This window comes from Curcuma longa, chromosome 1, assembly GCF_044706935.1.
Source record: "Curcuma longa cultivar G26 ecotype Majalengka, Jawa Barat chromosome 1, ITB_CL_G26_1.1, whole genome shotgun sequence".
NCBI classification, from domain to species: Eukaryota; Viridiplantae; Streptophyta; class Magnoliopsida; order Zingiberales; family Zingiberaceae; genus Curcuma; species Curcuma longa.
In genome coordinates this window covers 6,535,146-6,551,197 of record NC_133861.1, presented here as the reverse complement: position 1 = coordinate 6,551,197, position 16,052 = coordinate 6,535,146, and the positions used below count along the sequence as shown (strand labels likewise).

Here is a 16,052-nt window from a genome sequence, read left to right as displayed (position 1 = left end):
CAAGTTGGTTCAGCTGGATGCTAACGATCGATGCCTTTTTCTTGCACCTTTTCAGCTGTACAAATCCAACTTTTAAGAAATAATTGAAGATAATCTGGCAATGAATAAAGAAAACAATATAATAAATTGAGAAGTATTATTTGGATAAACATTATCAAGATCTCAATTTCTAGGAGTTCTAGAACTCTTACTCTTGCCAAAATATATCTAAACTAACAAATTGTACAGATTTTGATGGTTTTAATTTAAACATCTTAAAAATCGACCTCCAAAATTTCTAGGAGTTCACATAAATTCAAAACATAATTTATACACATTAAAAATCACTTTCCGAATAAATTCAAAACATAACTTATCTATATTAGAAACTGAATTTTAAAATATTCATCTCTATTAAAATTCAACACACTCAACTAATTTTACATCAATAAAAATATTTTTGATTTTTTTATATCATATAAACCTATAAACGTAATTGCGGATCATACGAGTTCATTTTTATTTACATATACTTTCATAATAATACTCTAGCATATATGTTTCACCACTAAGACATCTTTTCCATAAAATATATTACAAAAAGCCCTATTTAGGGTCTTAAAAAAAATAAAATTCAATACATATTAGTGAGATATATTAATCATCATATATATGGAAATAAGTGATCTTTGATAAAAATAAAATTTTAATACCATAAAGAGGTATCTGGTGACTTATTGTGAATATTTATAGAAATGTGGCATTCTCTCAAGAGGCAGCACAAGCAAGCCCCATCTTGAACTCAATACCGCCAGAATAAGGGCACAAGCTGTCAAAAGCAGACAATAGGTCGAACGATGGCGACCAACGACTCGGTAAAGAAGGCAGAAACAGCATTTAGAAGTCGGAGCAGCAACATTCTCAACAAAAGATACAAAACTGTTTTAAAAAGTGCAGCGATCAAATAGTGCAAATGAACAACAAAGCAGAGCCTCTTGAAATGGTTGAAGAGTGGCATTATTGAGATGAAGATTATTCTGATCATGTGCCAGCTTTACGGCGACCAACTCGGGCCACAAAACCAGCTTTGATGGGTGCTACTGACCGCGAAGAACCACACTGCAGTTTCAATAAGCATAATCAAGTCAAAATGAGTGAATCCCATAATCAAATGTGAGATAGACTGTGACATCCGGATGCATTCCAACCTGATAATAAACAAAGTAAAACAGACTAACTGTTGCTCATGCTGACCAGAGACGTGATAACCCAAATAGCATTAGTAACATTCAGATCTTCTGTAATTTCTTTTTAACTTTTTCTATCCTTGAGCCAACAAGTCTAATCAATTGGACTTGTATGACTATAAAAGTTAAAGGTCGTCTTTTAATGTGTTCGTACCAATTTGCTGATTTACACTTTTTTTTTTGTCATCTGTTAGGCCTACACTTTGCTCCTGAATAATATAATTTTATCTTCTCTAGCAACCTTGATTGTCCATCTAACATTCTCATGCTTGCACATTAACCCGTTTTGGACCTGTACCTACTCAGTGCTCTTTTAAGTCAAATACAAAGGAATTGAACACTCCACAGTACTAAAATTTATTTATGCATCAAGAGAACAAGACAATCAAAACAGCACTCCAGGAATTCTTCAACATTTTAAACATCCACTCTTTGTTCTGTTAATGATATCATACTAGATCCAGACATTTTTTTATAAGCAGTAGAAATATCTTTTAGATGCTGCCATTTTGCAAGTTATTGTAGTTAGAAATTCAAAAGGTTTAACCAATATTCACAACTCATCAAAGTCATCATCTTGGGTCATTTATTAAATGCAGTATGGGTCATCAGAGACTGACTAAGAGAAAACAATTTTTAATAAAGCTTTTCAATATCAAAGCTGAACAATGAAACAGACTGGTATGAAACAAAAAATAATTCAACATATTCAAGAATAACAAATGCAAAAATTAGAGACATGGAATATAGTGTAGCATCATATTGGTCGACCATTACCACTACAGAAACAAAAACAAAAAACAAAGATAGAATGCAATTGACCAAATAGAATGTGGGTACTAAATGAAGTCCACACCTGCTCACATCGAAGAAAGAATAGACGATTTTCCTTGGAGAGAATTGTGTCTGGACTTTTGCAACCATTACATATAACATATTCATCTGCATGAATTGGAATCATGGTGAAATATAGTAATCCATTTGTCCTGTTGAATGATTAAAGTACAAGATCTGTATGAGACTTCCCCTATGCTTTTCTGGGTTCTAGAGATGTTTTACTATCTTGGGAACCAATAGGAAAAGATGAAGATATAAACTATTTCAATTCACCAGGACAAAACACTAGCATAATTTCAGAAATTTGGGCAAGTTGGCCCTCAATTTTTCTGTCTGGACACATTGCAAGATAACTCATTGTGATTTCTCTAAATATTTACTCAGCATTTCCCTCTAAGGTTGCATAAAATACATAATTGAAACTAGAAGAAATTGTATTCGCTCAATTAATTTTCTGAGGGCATCTGCATTTCATGTACGCTAATGCACCTGCACTGTCAACATGTATACACAAATACAAATATAACAATATAAAATAATTGCACCAAAATTCGGCTAAGTTACTGATGTTTCAACAGTTCAAAATTTGGAAGGCCTGGTTCAACGAGAAACAGGACAACTGTTGATGGAATTTTTGTAGTTAACTTACTGATATATCTTCTTAGGATACCCTCAAAATTCTTTGGAGCAAATCTTCCCTTAATCACCAGCCTCTGCTGTCCATCAAGGGAACCACTAGTTCCCATTTCAGCGAGCAAGAAATTCATCACATGCTCTGGTTGCCTGTGCATCCTGTATATAAAATATAAAAAAATGCCTCCTTATGTGTGAAAGTTCATAGTCATAATGTAAACACTTTTTACAATTCTTCATATCTATTATCAGTCCAATAAAATGCTCTTTTTTGTCCATTACAACAAATCTTATACTGATTTAAAACAGTAAACTGTCCTACTTGAAGCAACCATTCTTTAAGGCTACAAACAAAGACCTTCCTTCCAAGCTAATTAAAACAATTGGTATTCAGAACAGAACATCATGACCAGACAAGCCAAATTATTTATATTTGGCCATCATTGGAAATATAAAAAACAAAGAAGTGATTGACTAATTAATCAGAACTGTAAATAGTATTAAAGTGTAGTACGGTGCACGAAACTCCCGCTAATGTGGGGTCTCAAGAAAGGATTGGACCACATTAGATTTATTGTACGTAGTCTTATCCTGCATTGCAAAGGTTATTTCTGCAACTCGAACCTGTGACCACAAGGTCACATAACAATAATTTTGTTGTTACGCCAAAACTCCACATCTCCCTACATTCACCACAATTGTCTAAGACTATTTTGCATATAAACAATTCTATTTTACCAACTGAGACATTCAAATATTGTCATATCACTAGATAAAATAAATGAACACTCTGTGCATGACTAGCCAAAAGGTTAAACAAGATAGTCTAGTTGCATTAATTGTCGTAGTGGTTAATGTTCATCATGAAGAAAGTCCATAAACATTATGCTAAAGCTTGAAAATAATAAGCTTCATACTTACGAATATGAGTATCCTATGTTCCAACTCTTCTTATTTTATCATGATTCATCAACTGAGGATAGTTATAAAAACAATAATAGCAACAAGGTTAGAAATTAGAATAACAAGGTTAAAAAATTTGATTTCAGTACCAATTTTGAAGGTATCAGTCTGCAGTGGTTTCGTAATACCCCCATCAGTCCCTATAAGACCCATTTTCAATTTTTTCTTGCGCCCTTAACTTTCCTTACCCTTTCACTAGATTCCACCCATGACCTAACCAAAATCTCTCCAGCCATTGAACCTTGCTAGAGTTGAATGCCAACAGTGCCGGAGTCAACAAATGACAGCCAGCCAGATCTATTTATTCTTTTTAAACACAGTGCTCATGGAGAAATTTTAAACCAAGAAGCAAAATAATACAGCTGCCAACATGGCAACTTAGCACAACTCATAAAGTATAAAAAAAAATAACAAAGCAAAATAATACAGCTACTGACATGGCAATTTAGAACAACTCATAAAGGGAAGTAAAAAAAATAACAACTCCAAGCAGAATCATCCTTTTATAAAACATGTTCAGTGCCACTGGATGTCTAAATGCTTTAGTTTCCACAGAGAGACATAATGGACCATCATTCATTATAATTGTGTCCTTTATTTGGAACTGTCTCTCGGAGAGTGCAAAACTATATTCTATACCTTCTGAATTATGAATGTCTAAATGTCCTAACTTTCACCTAGTGACAAAAAAGTAGACAATTTTCTTATCATCCATATCACTTCCAGTCTGTGATCATCACCTTTGGAAGGCAAGGAAACATGATTGGGTAAAGCATAATTCTGTACCAAAGATAGCATTCCAAAAGACATGGATAGATAGTAGGGGTTAAATGATGTAGCACTTCCTATTTTTTTTTGTGGTCTCAGATGTGAAGGATGGGCTGCAAATCCCTCCTGAACACTAGCACTTAACCATATTTTGGTAAAATATGGTTGTGCCTTCCAAGCGTCCAACTGCCTTGCTTTTCACAAAGAAATATAATGAACATCATTGATTATGTTCGTTCGTGATTCCTCTAAGTTTTGGCACTTGCAGATTGAAGAATCATGTTTTGCTCAAACCCTATTTAATGGTCCGTAACTCATGTTAACATAAACACTTGTGAAGAAAGACTTAAAATATTAATAATATGCACTGTCCAATTGGTCCACTGCATACCACCTGCATACATATTTTGAAACCTTATAGCTACGCAAATAGCTATGCTTTATGATCCAAATGGGAAAAAACAAAACATCTAATAAATAAAACTTAAAAGCTATCTTTTATAAGTGACTGAACCATAATCCAGATTCATACCAACAAGTGAATGAAACAAACTAGATAGAGGATACAAAAGGATAATGCAAAGGCTATAAAAGGAAGAGAGAAGTGAATACGTTTTGCAGAGGTCCATAAAATTAACAAACACTGTCTTCTTGGTTCCTTCTCTGAGGACTTGTGGAGGCCTCATCACTGTCCTACGCCTATCTCCAGCAAGATCTGGATTATTCTCCCGTAGTATATTAAATACCCTACCTAGCAACTGGATGATCAACAATAGAACAACATTTTAATGGTTAATGAAACAATTTCTGTTATTGTACGAGATAAGAATGAAGAAAACACTATGCATGATAGACAGTCAGGAAAAGCAATGCACAATATCTTAATGTATTAAAAGAACTGGCATAAGAACTGAAGTAGAAGGTCAACACATGCCAGGCAATTCGAGACAACATATACCCCATGAAGAATTTGATTTAGAAGATTCAGCATTCCTGTGTATGTTAATCAATGCTGAAAGAGCACAACTAGGGCAATGTGTGTCCCATTATAATAGCTAAGTAGTAAAAGACTTGCCAATAAAAGAAACGTATGCTGAAACCAAAGATATCTGAACAAAGTACGCTTACTTTAAAGTTTAAACATTAATAGGCACCGTTTCAAATCTCATGGCCTGGCACAACTCAATATTTTACACCATGGTCTAGATGTTAAAGATTAAAGGAGGGTGTTTCCTCCCAAATGCCTAGATATTTTGAGATGGAATGGACTTTCATAGACTTCAACATGGCATGGGTCTGAATCTTGCATATTAGTAATATTTATGCAATATTTGCTTAATTAATTCACGTTTTAGGTTTAGGAATGAAAACCCATGGTATCCAATCACACATATGGGAATGGATATAAAGGCATATTATATTATTTTATATGGATAGTGATATCAGTTCTTTCAAAATAGCTTAAGCTTTTGGTATAAATCATTAACCTATCAAATTTAGTAATAAGTTTGTAGTTATTTGTTAACTTAGGGTGTGCAATTCTGAATTCATGAAAACAAGAAAACTAGTCAACTTCACTAAGAGATCTCAACATACGCCAATATGGGATATTGAATTCTGTGTGCCACAAATTATTTCCATTTGCAATAATGTCATGCTAACTATCTTATTAAGATAATAGATCTCAAATCAAAGACTCCATGCAGAAACTTTCTGTTCTAGTCTATCAGTAACTTTTACAAATACTTTTTTTACAAATTCATCATCCATGATGCAGTTTATTAGTGCCTTCGGAGGCATGCAACTAGTCAAGCTTGTGAAAATCATCATAAACCAAAATTTTCAAAACCTACAGCCCAACTGTAGTTTTCATCTTGTAAATTGGATAGTCATGCAACTAATATTGTCAAGACGATATGAAATATCAAGATAACTGCCATTCTTATTCTTTTACAACCAAAAAAATTCAATCTGTATTGAATGGAATGACCGTAATGATATGTACTTATAAGTCAGACAGGATACTATATTTAACCATATCTTTTTAAGTTCACACCAGGCACTACAGCTGGACAAACCACACCGTATACTGATATGAACAAGTTTGGTCAATCATCAAATTAGTTAGGACTTGTGGCTGTTTCCTCATCCAAGATGGGAAGCAATTATCGACAAGATACTTGATTAATTTCTTACTTCAATATAGCATAACCATATAGGCTAGAAAATCCATATGCATTACCTCAGCTTGAAGCCAAGCAGCCATGTAATATGCATTAAAATGTTTACATTACATTGTTAGCAGATTTTGTCATTAAATTATAATTTAGATAAACCATAAAATAAGAACATTTTGAGAAATTCCATTTTGTACATACCTTGTCCACTAATACCATGCCATGGCAAAGTCTTTCAGAAACTAAGTGTCTTGGACAACCAAACACTATTACACTGTTTTATTTACAACATGTCAATCTCAAAAGTTCCACATTCATGTAAGTTTCTCTCGGTTCAAGATGTTAGCATCTTAATATATTAAACACTTTTGATAGAAATAAACAATCCTCTAAAAACTACTGTGGAAATGTTGATACAACAACAACCAAATCTTATCTCATAGGCAGGGTCGGCTATATGAATCCTTCTACACCATTGGGCTCTATCCCCTACTATATCATCATCTATACTTAAATAAATTTTATCTTATTTTATTGTTGTTAACCAAGTCGTTTTTATCTTCCTCTTTCTCATTTGATGTGCGTATTTATCATAGTTTCACATCGCTTAACTAAAACATTTATTGATCGTCTAAGTACATATCCGTACCATTTTAAACATGTCTCTCAGACTTTTTCCTTAATAGATGCAACTTCGACTTTCTCTTTAATGCTCTCATTTCTCATCTTGTCTATCCTTGTATGTCCGCACGTTCACCTTAACATCCTCATTTTTGAAACTCTCATCTTTTACTCATATGTTCAAGTCATTGTCCAACATTCAACGTCATATAATATAGCACGTTTAATCGTCATTTTGTAAAACTTCCTTTTAAGTTTTAGAGGTACTTTACGATCACATAAAACACCAGACGCTCTCCTCTATTTCAACCATCCTGCCTGTATTCTATGTAAGACATCTCTCTCAATCCCTCCATTATCTTGCAAAAATTAATCCTAAATATTAAAACTCTCAGTTCCAGACAACTTGTCATCTCCTATCTTGAGAATTATCTCATTATGTCTAATATTGCTAAATTTAAATTCTATATATTCTGTCTTTACTATACTAAGCATAAAGCCTTTCACTTCTAATGTTTCTTACCAAAATTCTAATTTAGCTTTTACTCTTTCACGTATCTCATCTACCAAAATAATATCATCTGCAAACTACATGTACTACGATATTATGTCTTGAATGTGTTTAGTGAGTTCGTCCATGATTAGTGTAAAAAGATAGAGACTTAGAGTTAATCCTATCTTTATTGAAAATGTTTCAGTTAATCCACCTGAAGTCTTCACTCTCGTCATTACTGTAAAATTTGAGGGGTGTCCTAAGGCTATCGCCTTACGGTTATACTATTTATTGAATAAATAGCAATTCACTATTTGAGTGCACATTCCATATGTGTTTGATTGGATCTTAAGCTCAAATACTGAATGTCCGCAATACGATTCATAACATGAGAGAATTTGTGATTGGATCACAACTCGTGAGCATCTCTACATGTGCAATTATGAATGTATTGAAATTATCCCTAGTCGAGGAATTGGTGAGCACAGACGTTATCGATTCTGTCGAGACTAGCACGTTTAAACTCCTTGGTTAGCTAAACAGCTGATCTCACTGCTGGAAACATTGGATGTTAAGAGTTAAACGTGGATGCTGGTTAAAGGTAACCAGTTCATTGGAGTGACCTGCCTTAAGACTTCATATGGTTCGATTCATATGTCTTGAAGATCTCAGTGCAGTTTAAGTGCGAGTTTCCTTTGACTTGCGGTATTCAAATTACCTTGGTCACGGAGGTTTATACTTTGACATCGTAAGCAAGCATCTCCAAGGAGGTGTGGACCCGAGATGATTGGGTATAAGTTGAAGTGCTCAAAGGTGTTTGAATAACCCATAGAGGATTCACCGGTCTTTGGAAAAGGAGACGTATACCTTGCGGCCGCTTGTCAGGATTGCTACCAAAAGTCTTTGGTCAAAACATTACATGTTAAAAGTACGGTACTCTTGGACACATGTATAAGTAACTTGAATCCACAAGACAAGAAAGTAGCTTGAGCTAGGTGTGACGTAGTCAATCTAGTGGGGACCGACACATAGACCATGTCCTGAACCAAACGGGTATAAGACGGTGAAAGAAACGAGACACGTTTAATTAGAACTGCTGAAGGATTTAGAATTGTTCTGGAATGAATCGTCAATTTTCCGGTCAATTGGGGATCATGATGTACTATTAGGTGTCACTCATGATTATTCCGTAATTAATGGTTAATTACGGACGACCAACATAACCAAGAACCTATTGGGTCACACGCACAACAAGTTTTCTGAAGGACTTAAAACGAATTTGAGAATTGGATTCTCAGAACAAGAGAAATAAAGTCTAGTTGGACCGGACAAATGACAATATGATGAAATTCATCTTATGAAGAAGAAATGAACAAAACTGATTTCGTTCAAATTAAAAGTCGATTGGTTATTGAACCAAACGATTCAATTTTGAATTAAAATTGAACCAACTTGATTTGGTTTATGATGGAAGAGGTTTTGGCAAAACGGAGGAGATGAGGAGCTTTGTCTTGTGAAGACGAATTGAACAAAATTGATTTGGATCAAATCGGAATTCATTTGGTTAGTGAACCAAGCGATTTGGTTTTGAACCAAGATTGAACCCGGTTCGATTCGCTACAGTTTGGGTTCGGTTCAAATAGAAAAACTCTAAACCAAACCCGGCTTATTCCTAACCCTAATCACTGATTCAGTTTAAAAGAAAAGACGGCTCCTGTAGCTCCTCTTCACCGCGTGATAAAAACAGAGGATTCGCGAGATCATCCTCTTCTTCAGCTGCGCGACCGCGATTCTTCCCCCCGCGCGGCCGCGGCTCTTCCTCCCCGCGTTTGTCGCGTCCCTCTCCTCTTCGTGCGACCGCAGCCTTGAAACCCTAATGTGAAGGAGCGATCGGTGGCTAGTCCCTGGGCTTCGCGCGACCGCCACCTCTTTTCTTCGCCCGCCGCGCCAGAGAAGCACGACAGTCGAACCCTAGGCGGAGAGTGAAGACAGGGGCGCCATCCCTTGTTTTGCTATATTCCTGCCGCGCCGAAGGAGGGAGAGAGCCCGAGCCGATGCTTTCTTCCTCGCGAGCGCCGCCTCTGCCCGATGGTTACCGCGACACCGCCTCCTTCTTCGCGATCCTCTGCCAGCGATGTTGCCGGCCAAGGGAGAAGGAAACCAGAGTCCAAGCGCCGGTTCTTGTTTCTTCTGATCTCACCTTCCTAGAGCTTGCCTTCACCGCTACTGCTGGTTTGCCCTGCCGGAGAAGCAAGAAGTTGATTCCTTCTTCTTCGCGGTTGCCGCCTCTGCCCACTGCCGACCGTCGTTTCCGGAGAGGAAGGAGGAGAAACGCTATTCTTCTTCATCTGTGAGAAGAAGTCAGAGTTCCGCCGACTATTTTGTGGTCGGCAACCAGAGGAGGAGAAGTTTCTACAGTATGGGAGAGGAGATACTTTGGTTTTGTTTTCCTTTCGGGAGCGATTTGTGAAATTGCTACCGGAATAACCGTTAATTGTTATCAAAAGTTTTTCGTCAGAGGTGTTGCCGTTCATCCCTGATCGTTTGACGACTATCTATAGTCCTCTCGAAAACTTACAAAGCTTTCAGGAGATTATTCCATCATCATAGGAATAGTTCCGATCAATTTGTCCTAAATCGACGGTCAATAGTTGACCATCAAAAACTATACCGGGAATACGATTCTCGGTGATAATTAGAAAGCCCCGGAACGTCGTGACAAACGTTGTTGCGTGATTTACGAAATAAAGCGATTCGATCGTCATCGTCATCGGCTAGTACCGAAGGCGATGACACAACTCGTGACTTCCGAAGGCGTCCGAACGAGAGCTTGGCATGGATCACCAGTAAAGGCGAGACTTTGACAAGGACCGCTCGATTGATGCCAATTCCGCTCAACGTCATCATCAGCGAGGTATGCGTTTAGAATAATTCTTTTATTCTGAAAATTTTAAATTCCTGTCATGTCTTGTACTTGTTATTTCCTGCTTTGAATGCGTGTGTTTTAGTAATAATTACTGTTAATTATTTGTTTATTTCCGCTGCGCACGTTTTCGAAACGTGTAAACACGCACATTGCACCAGGACGATCCCAACAGTTACATCATCATACATATCTTTAATTAGTTCAATATATGTTACATTAATACCTCTTTTTTCTAGAATTCTCTATATACTTTCTCTAAAGACTCTATCATAAGTTTTTTCTAAGTTAATGAATACCATGTGTAGATCTTGCTTTTGCTTCGAAGATATATAACTTTTATTGTCGACCTTCCAGACATGAACCCAAATTAATTTTTGATTACTATGGTCTCGTTCCTTAATCTTTTTTTATTACTCTTTCTCAAAATTTCATAGTATGACTTATTAATTTCATACCCCTATAGTTTGTACAATTTTATACGTCTTCCTTATTCTTATATAAGGGAACTAGAGTACTTACCAATAACTTGTTTCCCTAAGCACTTCCATACCTCTATTGGAATATCATCTAGTTCAATGGTTTTTCCATTTTTGCATTCCATTTAAAACTTATTTTACTTCTGAAGTTTGAATTCGTATTTAAAGTTTGAATTCTATAATAAAAATTTAAATTTCTATACTCATTTAATATACTTAAATTACCTAAGTTAAGTTGGTCACCTAAACTTTCATTAAAAAGTTGATGAAAATACTTCTTCCATCATTTCTCTATCATTTACTAGTACCCTATTGCATTTATCTTTAATACATCTTATTTGGATAAAATCTTTTATCTTCTTCTCTCTCACTTTAACTATTCTATAAATATCTCTTTCCCCTTCTTTTGTATTCAATTTTCGATATAATCGTTCAAAAATTTCATTTTTAACTTCATTCATTACTTTCTTAGTCTTTTTCTTGACTATTGTATATTTTTTCTAAATTTTCCTCATTTTTACAAATATATAATATCTTATAAGTTGTTCATTTTTCTTTCACTTTCTCATTCCACCATCAAGATTCCTTACTTGGCAGTACATGTCCCTTTGACTCACCGAGTACACTCTTGGCTAATATTTTCAACTTTGATACCATCTTATCCCATGTCGTATTAAAATCATTGTATATTTCACCTAATGCTTATACTCCTACATTCTCTTTAAATATGTTTTGCTTCCCATCCTTTAACTTTCCCTGTTAATTCTAGGAATCGTGTATATTTTCTTTCTATTAATACTATACTTGAGGTGTATATCCAACACTACTAACTTATGTTGAGTAATTAAGCTTTCTTCAGAGATGACCTTATAATCTTTACAAATCTTTCCATCTCTCTTCCTAATTATAAGAAAGTCAAATTTTGATTTATTATTCTCACTTTTAAACGTGACTAAGTGTTCTTCTCTTTTCTTTAAAAAAATATTAGTTAGTATAAGATCATATGCTATCGCAAAATCCAATATACCTTTCTCTTCTTCATTTCTTATTTCAAACTCATAACTCTCATGCACCCTCTCATATGCCTCATTTTTCACTCCAACATGACTATTTAGATCGCCTCCTATCAAAATCATTTCATTTGGCGAAATGTTTTATAATACTTTATCAAGGTCGTCCCAAAATCTTGATTTAGTATCTTCATTTAATCCTACTTGAGATGCATATATGCTAATTACGTTCATAGTTTCTTTTTCCACTACTATCTTGAAAGTTAAATTTTATTATCTTTCTAACTATTCCTACAACTTCATCCTTTAACATCCTATCTACAACAATACCCACTCCATTTCTTATTTTAGTCTTTCTTGTATACCATAACTTAAAACCCGAGTTCTCTATCATCTTTGCCTTCTCGCCTACCTATTTTATCTCTTGTACATACAAAATACTAATTCTTATCCTAATCATCGTATCTACTAACTCTATTGCTTTACTAGTGAGGGTTCCTATGTTTCATGTTTCATTGCTTTACCAGTGAGGATTTCTATGTTCCATGTTCCAAATCTTAGACTATTAATTTTTCTATAATATTTGTTCTTATCTAACCTATGATATGAGAATTCCTACCTATTTAATACTATACTTAAATTCTCATGGAGATATAGAGGTCATTGTCGATACGTTACAATCAGACCTTGCAATACGAACTCGTGCATATTTATCACTACACCCGAGTTCTAAAGATGTAGCGGTTCTTGCCGAGACGTTACAGTCAAACTTTACAACGCGTTCCTTCTGGGGAACAACCTAGTATTAGCACAATAATTTAATAAATTCATTCATTGAACTTTTGCCTTAGTTTAACGCTAATTGACAACCTAACGTAACCCTCCTCCTTATCCGGGCTTGAGACTGGCCATGGCGGGTGGAAATCTTGATATAAGATTTTAATAAGAGTGAAACTTAAAAGAATGACAGAAGCAAGATAATAAACTAATAAAAGAAATGAAATGATCTGCACTACCATAGGCACAGTCCTTGAACAAACTACAGAAAAGTTAATCTTCAAGGCAAGGTTCATCTTACCTCTTCATACTTATAATCACGATCTGTTCCTTCCCATGGGTATTGAACAACTCCTAACACAATACCCTCGCCTAGCTCGTCCTCTCCAACCTGATCGCCTAAATAATCATGGAAGCAATGTGACTGATTACAAATGAGTGGCGACATAATCGACTACTTTATCAATAGATAACAACTTTGAACTCTTCATATTATCATTTAAATGGAAGCAACATAATCCACACTGAAGCGTCCTACCATCGGGTTCTTCTCCAGCATCTCCATTATCTTCATTCAAAAAATTTGTTTCAACCTAAAATAACAAAAAGTAGTGGCATTATGCAATAGAATCAGTATAGAAGTTGGACAAAAGGATGAGAGTTAGGCAACAAAGCATTTACTAACTGGTTTCTTCTTTTTCTTCTTCATCCCCACAAAACTAGGTCCACTTGTCTCATCAACTGGAACAGTATACCAGTGTCAGCTAGAAGATGTTTGAGCCCTTAAGCTTAATCAATGAAAGTTAAATACTGTACTAAAGTTTTAAAAAATAAAGCTACTTTGAATGATCAGAGATGGATCCTAAAAATCATACCTGTTAAGCTTTCAGTTTTCTCAGCTAGCTTTTCTACCTCCTCAACAGGATCTTGAATGGCTACCTTCTTCTTTTTCTTCTTCTTGGTTGGATCAAAGGGAGCCAACTAAGCAATCAACCAGAAACATATTAAATATAAATATAAATAAAACATTCAAGACAAATGCAATCAATATTAGTTCAGAGAAGAAAAAAATCTGAAAATCAAGGACAAAAATGAAATTTTTTTATTGCCCTACAAATGTATGCAAACTCAATAAAGTTGTTCAATGAAATATCTCTTAGAGGTATTAGATTAATAGGGTTAGTGGTCTAAAGGGTTTAGTCCAGCGTTAATGGTTCTAGATTTAAGATTTTATCATGTCTATAGATACCCATTACACTGTTAATTCATTAATGATATGTAATGAAATATTCTACTTTTCTCCAAACTCTACATGGTACCAAATCCCCAAAAGTATACCTCATCCTTTTCTTTAATCTTGAATGTGGTCCATGTTGACTTCTCCCACAAGTACCTGGATAGCAATCAACTAGCATCCATCAGTGATCCACTATCCCCTCCAAAGAGTCGCACATACTCAGGTGGAAATAGTCAATAATGTGCCATCCACAAATACCCTAAACCTGCACGTCCACATGCATCCACAAGCAGAGAAGCCTTACATCTACCAGTACTTGTCCTCCATCATCGCAAACTAGCGTACCTTTTTGGTGGAACAGCAAACTGTTCTCCCTTTGTTTCCTCATCCATGAAGCACATTGTAGTCATTGCTTCTCTTGTCACAAGCAGCAGGATCAAACAATTATCTGCTGCCATTCAGTAGTGCACATAGTAATCAAGCAACAACATCAATCTTAAGCAGTTATTTCATGTCCTCCTTCCCACCCCACACTTGAGCACAACCGCTGCCACAGCTTCTCCCACATGCGACTGCAAGCCTTCCTCATCATGTAACACCAACCAGTCAACCACATTAGCTCTGTGTGTTGCATTTGTGTCACCTAAAGCTAGTGAAGACATAAACAAACAAAATGTCCTATTCCAATGTTGATAAGTCTAGCATAGGGTCTATCTATCAACCTATCACTCCTACAAGACCCTCGAGCACTTTCTTTTTCCCTCGATCTATTGTGTGCTAATGTAATTGTTGCTTCAAAAAGAATAAACCTGCTAGAAAGAGTAGTTCTTGAGGTTACTTTTCATCCTTTCTCTCTTTCTCCGAATTATTGATATCTTGATTTGAGGCCAGAGACATTATTGGTCGTATCTTGATCTAAGATCGATGGGGGCATTGGTTGTATGCTCTATTATTTCGTCAAGTCTGGGTTCACCTAAGTGGAGCATCATGCTTCTTATTTCATTGTTGTGCCTAATCTATGTTTTATTCATGAGAGCTTTTTTAATCTATGTAACAAGTTAGACATAGATAATATACATCCTCCAGCTTCAAGGAGGAATGTTACAGCTATCCCCCAAATTTACAGTATCGAACTTCCAACTACAATGACCATGAACGATGAAAGACGAGTAAAACTAGTGGGCCTAGCCAATCACCAAACAGAAGCAACATAACCAGGGAGAAAAAACAACCATTGACACAAAATTCGGCAAATTGCCCGAAATGCACATGAGCAAATGTAAACCGGCTGACATCAAGCGCATAGTACGGTCCAGCACAAAAGAAAATTACAAGAACAAACAATACCAGAAAAACAAGAGGAAAGGAGCAATCTTACCTCTGGAACCTCCTCTTTCATCTCAGTAGGATTCTCGTTAGACATGTTCCCAATCTCTGAACTCCTAAGCAAACTGCGTTCAACCAAATAGAGAGCATTAAAGCAGCATATCGAGCAGAATCCACCAAAACCTAGCTCCATATCAAAAGCAAAAATAATAAAATAGTAGGGGAACTACGTGCGAAGAAGAACGCGCGCGCAAAAGGAATCAGAATTACCGGCTTTCTACGAAGAAATCGATCCCTCGAGTTCTATCGATTCCCACGAATCGCGCAGAGAGAGGCTGCAGAATCCCTGCGTTTCGGCGTCAAAAGGGCCAAAGGGTTTTGCAGGGCAGGAACACGAGGATCGGATCCGTTACTTCCATGTTTATAACAGCTCCACTGATCACAAACGTTTCCTTAACGTTCAGCCGATAAAACCGTTACATTCTTTGGCATACAACATTCAACCGTAACAGAATAGTTGTTTCAGTATATATTTTATTTTTAAAATAATTTTGAAAATAAACAGTTTTAAAAGACCACAAA

General features: G+C 35.8%; 1 protein-coding gene across 1 annotated transcript; it reads right to left on the bottom strand.

The window, feature by feature from the left end:
* Nucleotides 1–837: 837 nt before the first annotated feature.
* LOC141833850 (eukaryotic translation initiation factor 2 subunit beta-like) lies at nt 838–15,869 on the bottom strand. Its single transcript, XM_074721357.1, has 10 exons — nt 15,741–15,869; nt 15,523–15,595; nt 13,783–13,888; nt 13,593–13,648; nt 13,446–13,500; nt 13,209–13,306; nt 5,040–5,185; nt 2,713–2,855; nt 2,083–2,168; nt 838–1,098 (listed from the first exon to the last, which is right to left on the bottom strand). Exons 2-10 carry the CDS (start codon nt 15,565–15,567, stop codon nt 1,021–1,023), a joined length of 813 nt encoding a protein of 270 aa, XP_074577458.1. The 5' UTR covers nt 15,568–15,595; nt 15,741–15,869; the 3' UTR covers nt 838–1,020.
* Nucleotides 15,870–16,052: the final 183 nt, after the last annotated feature.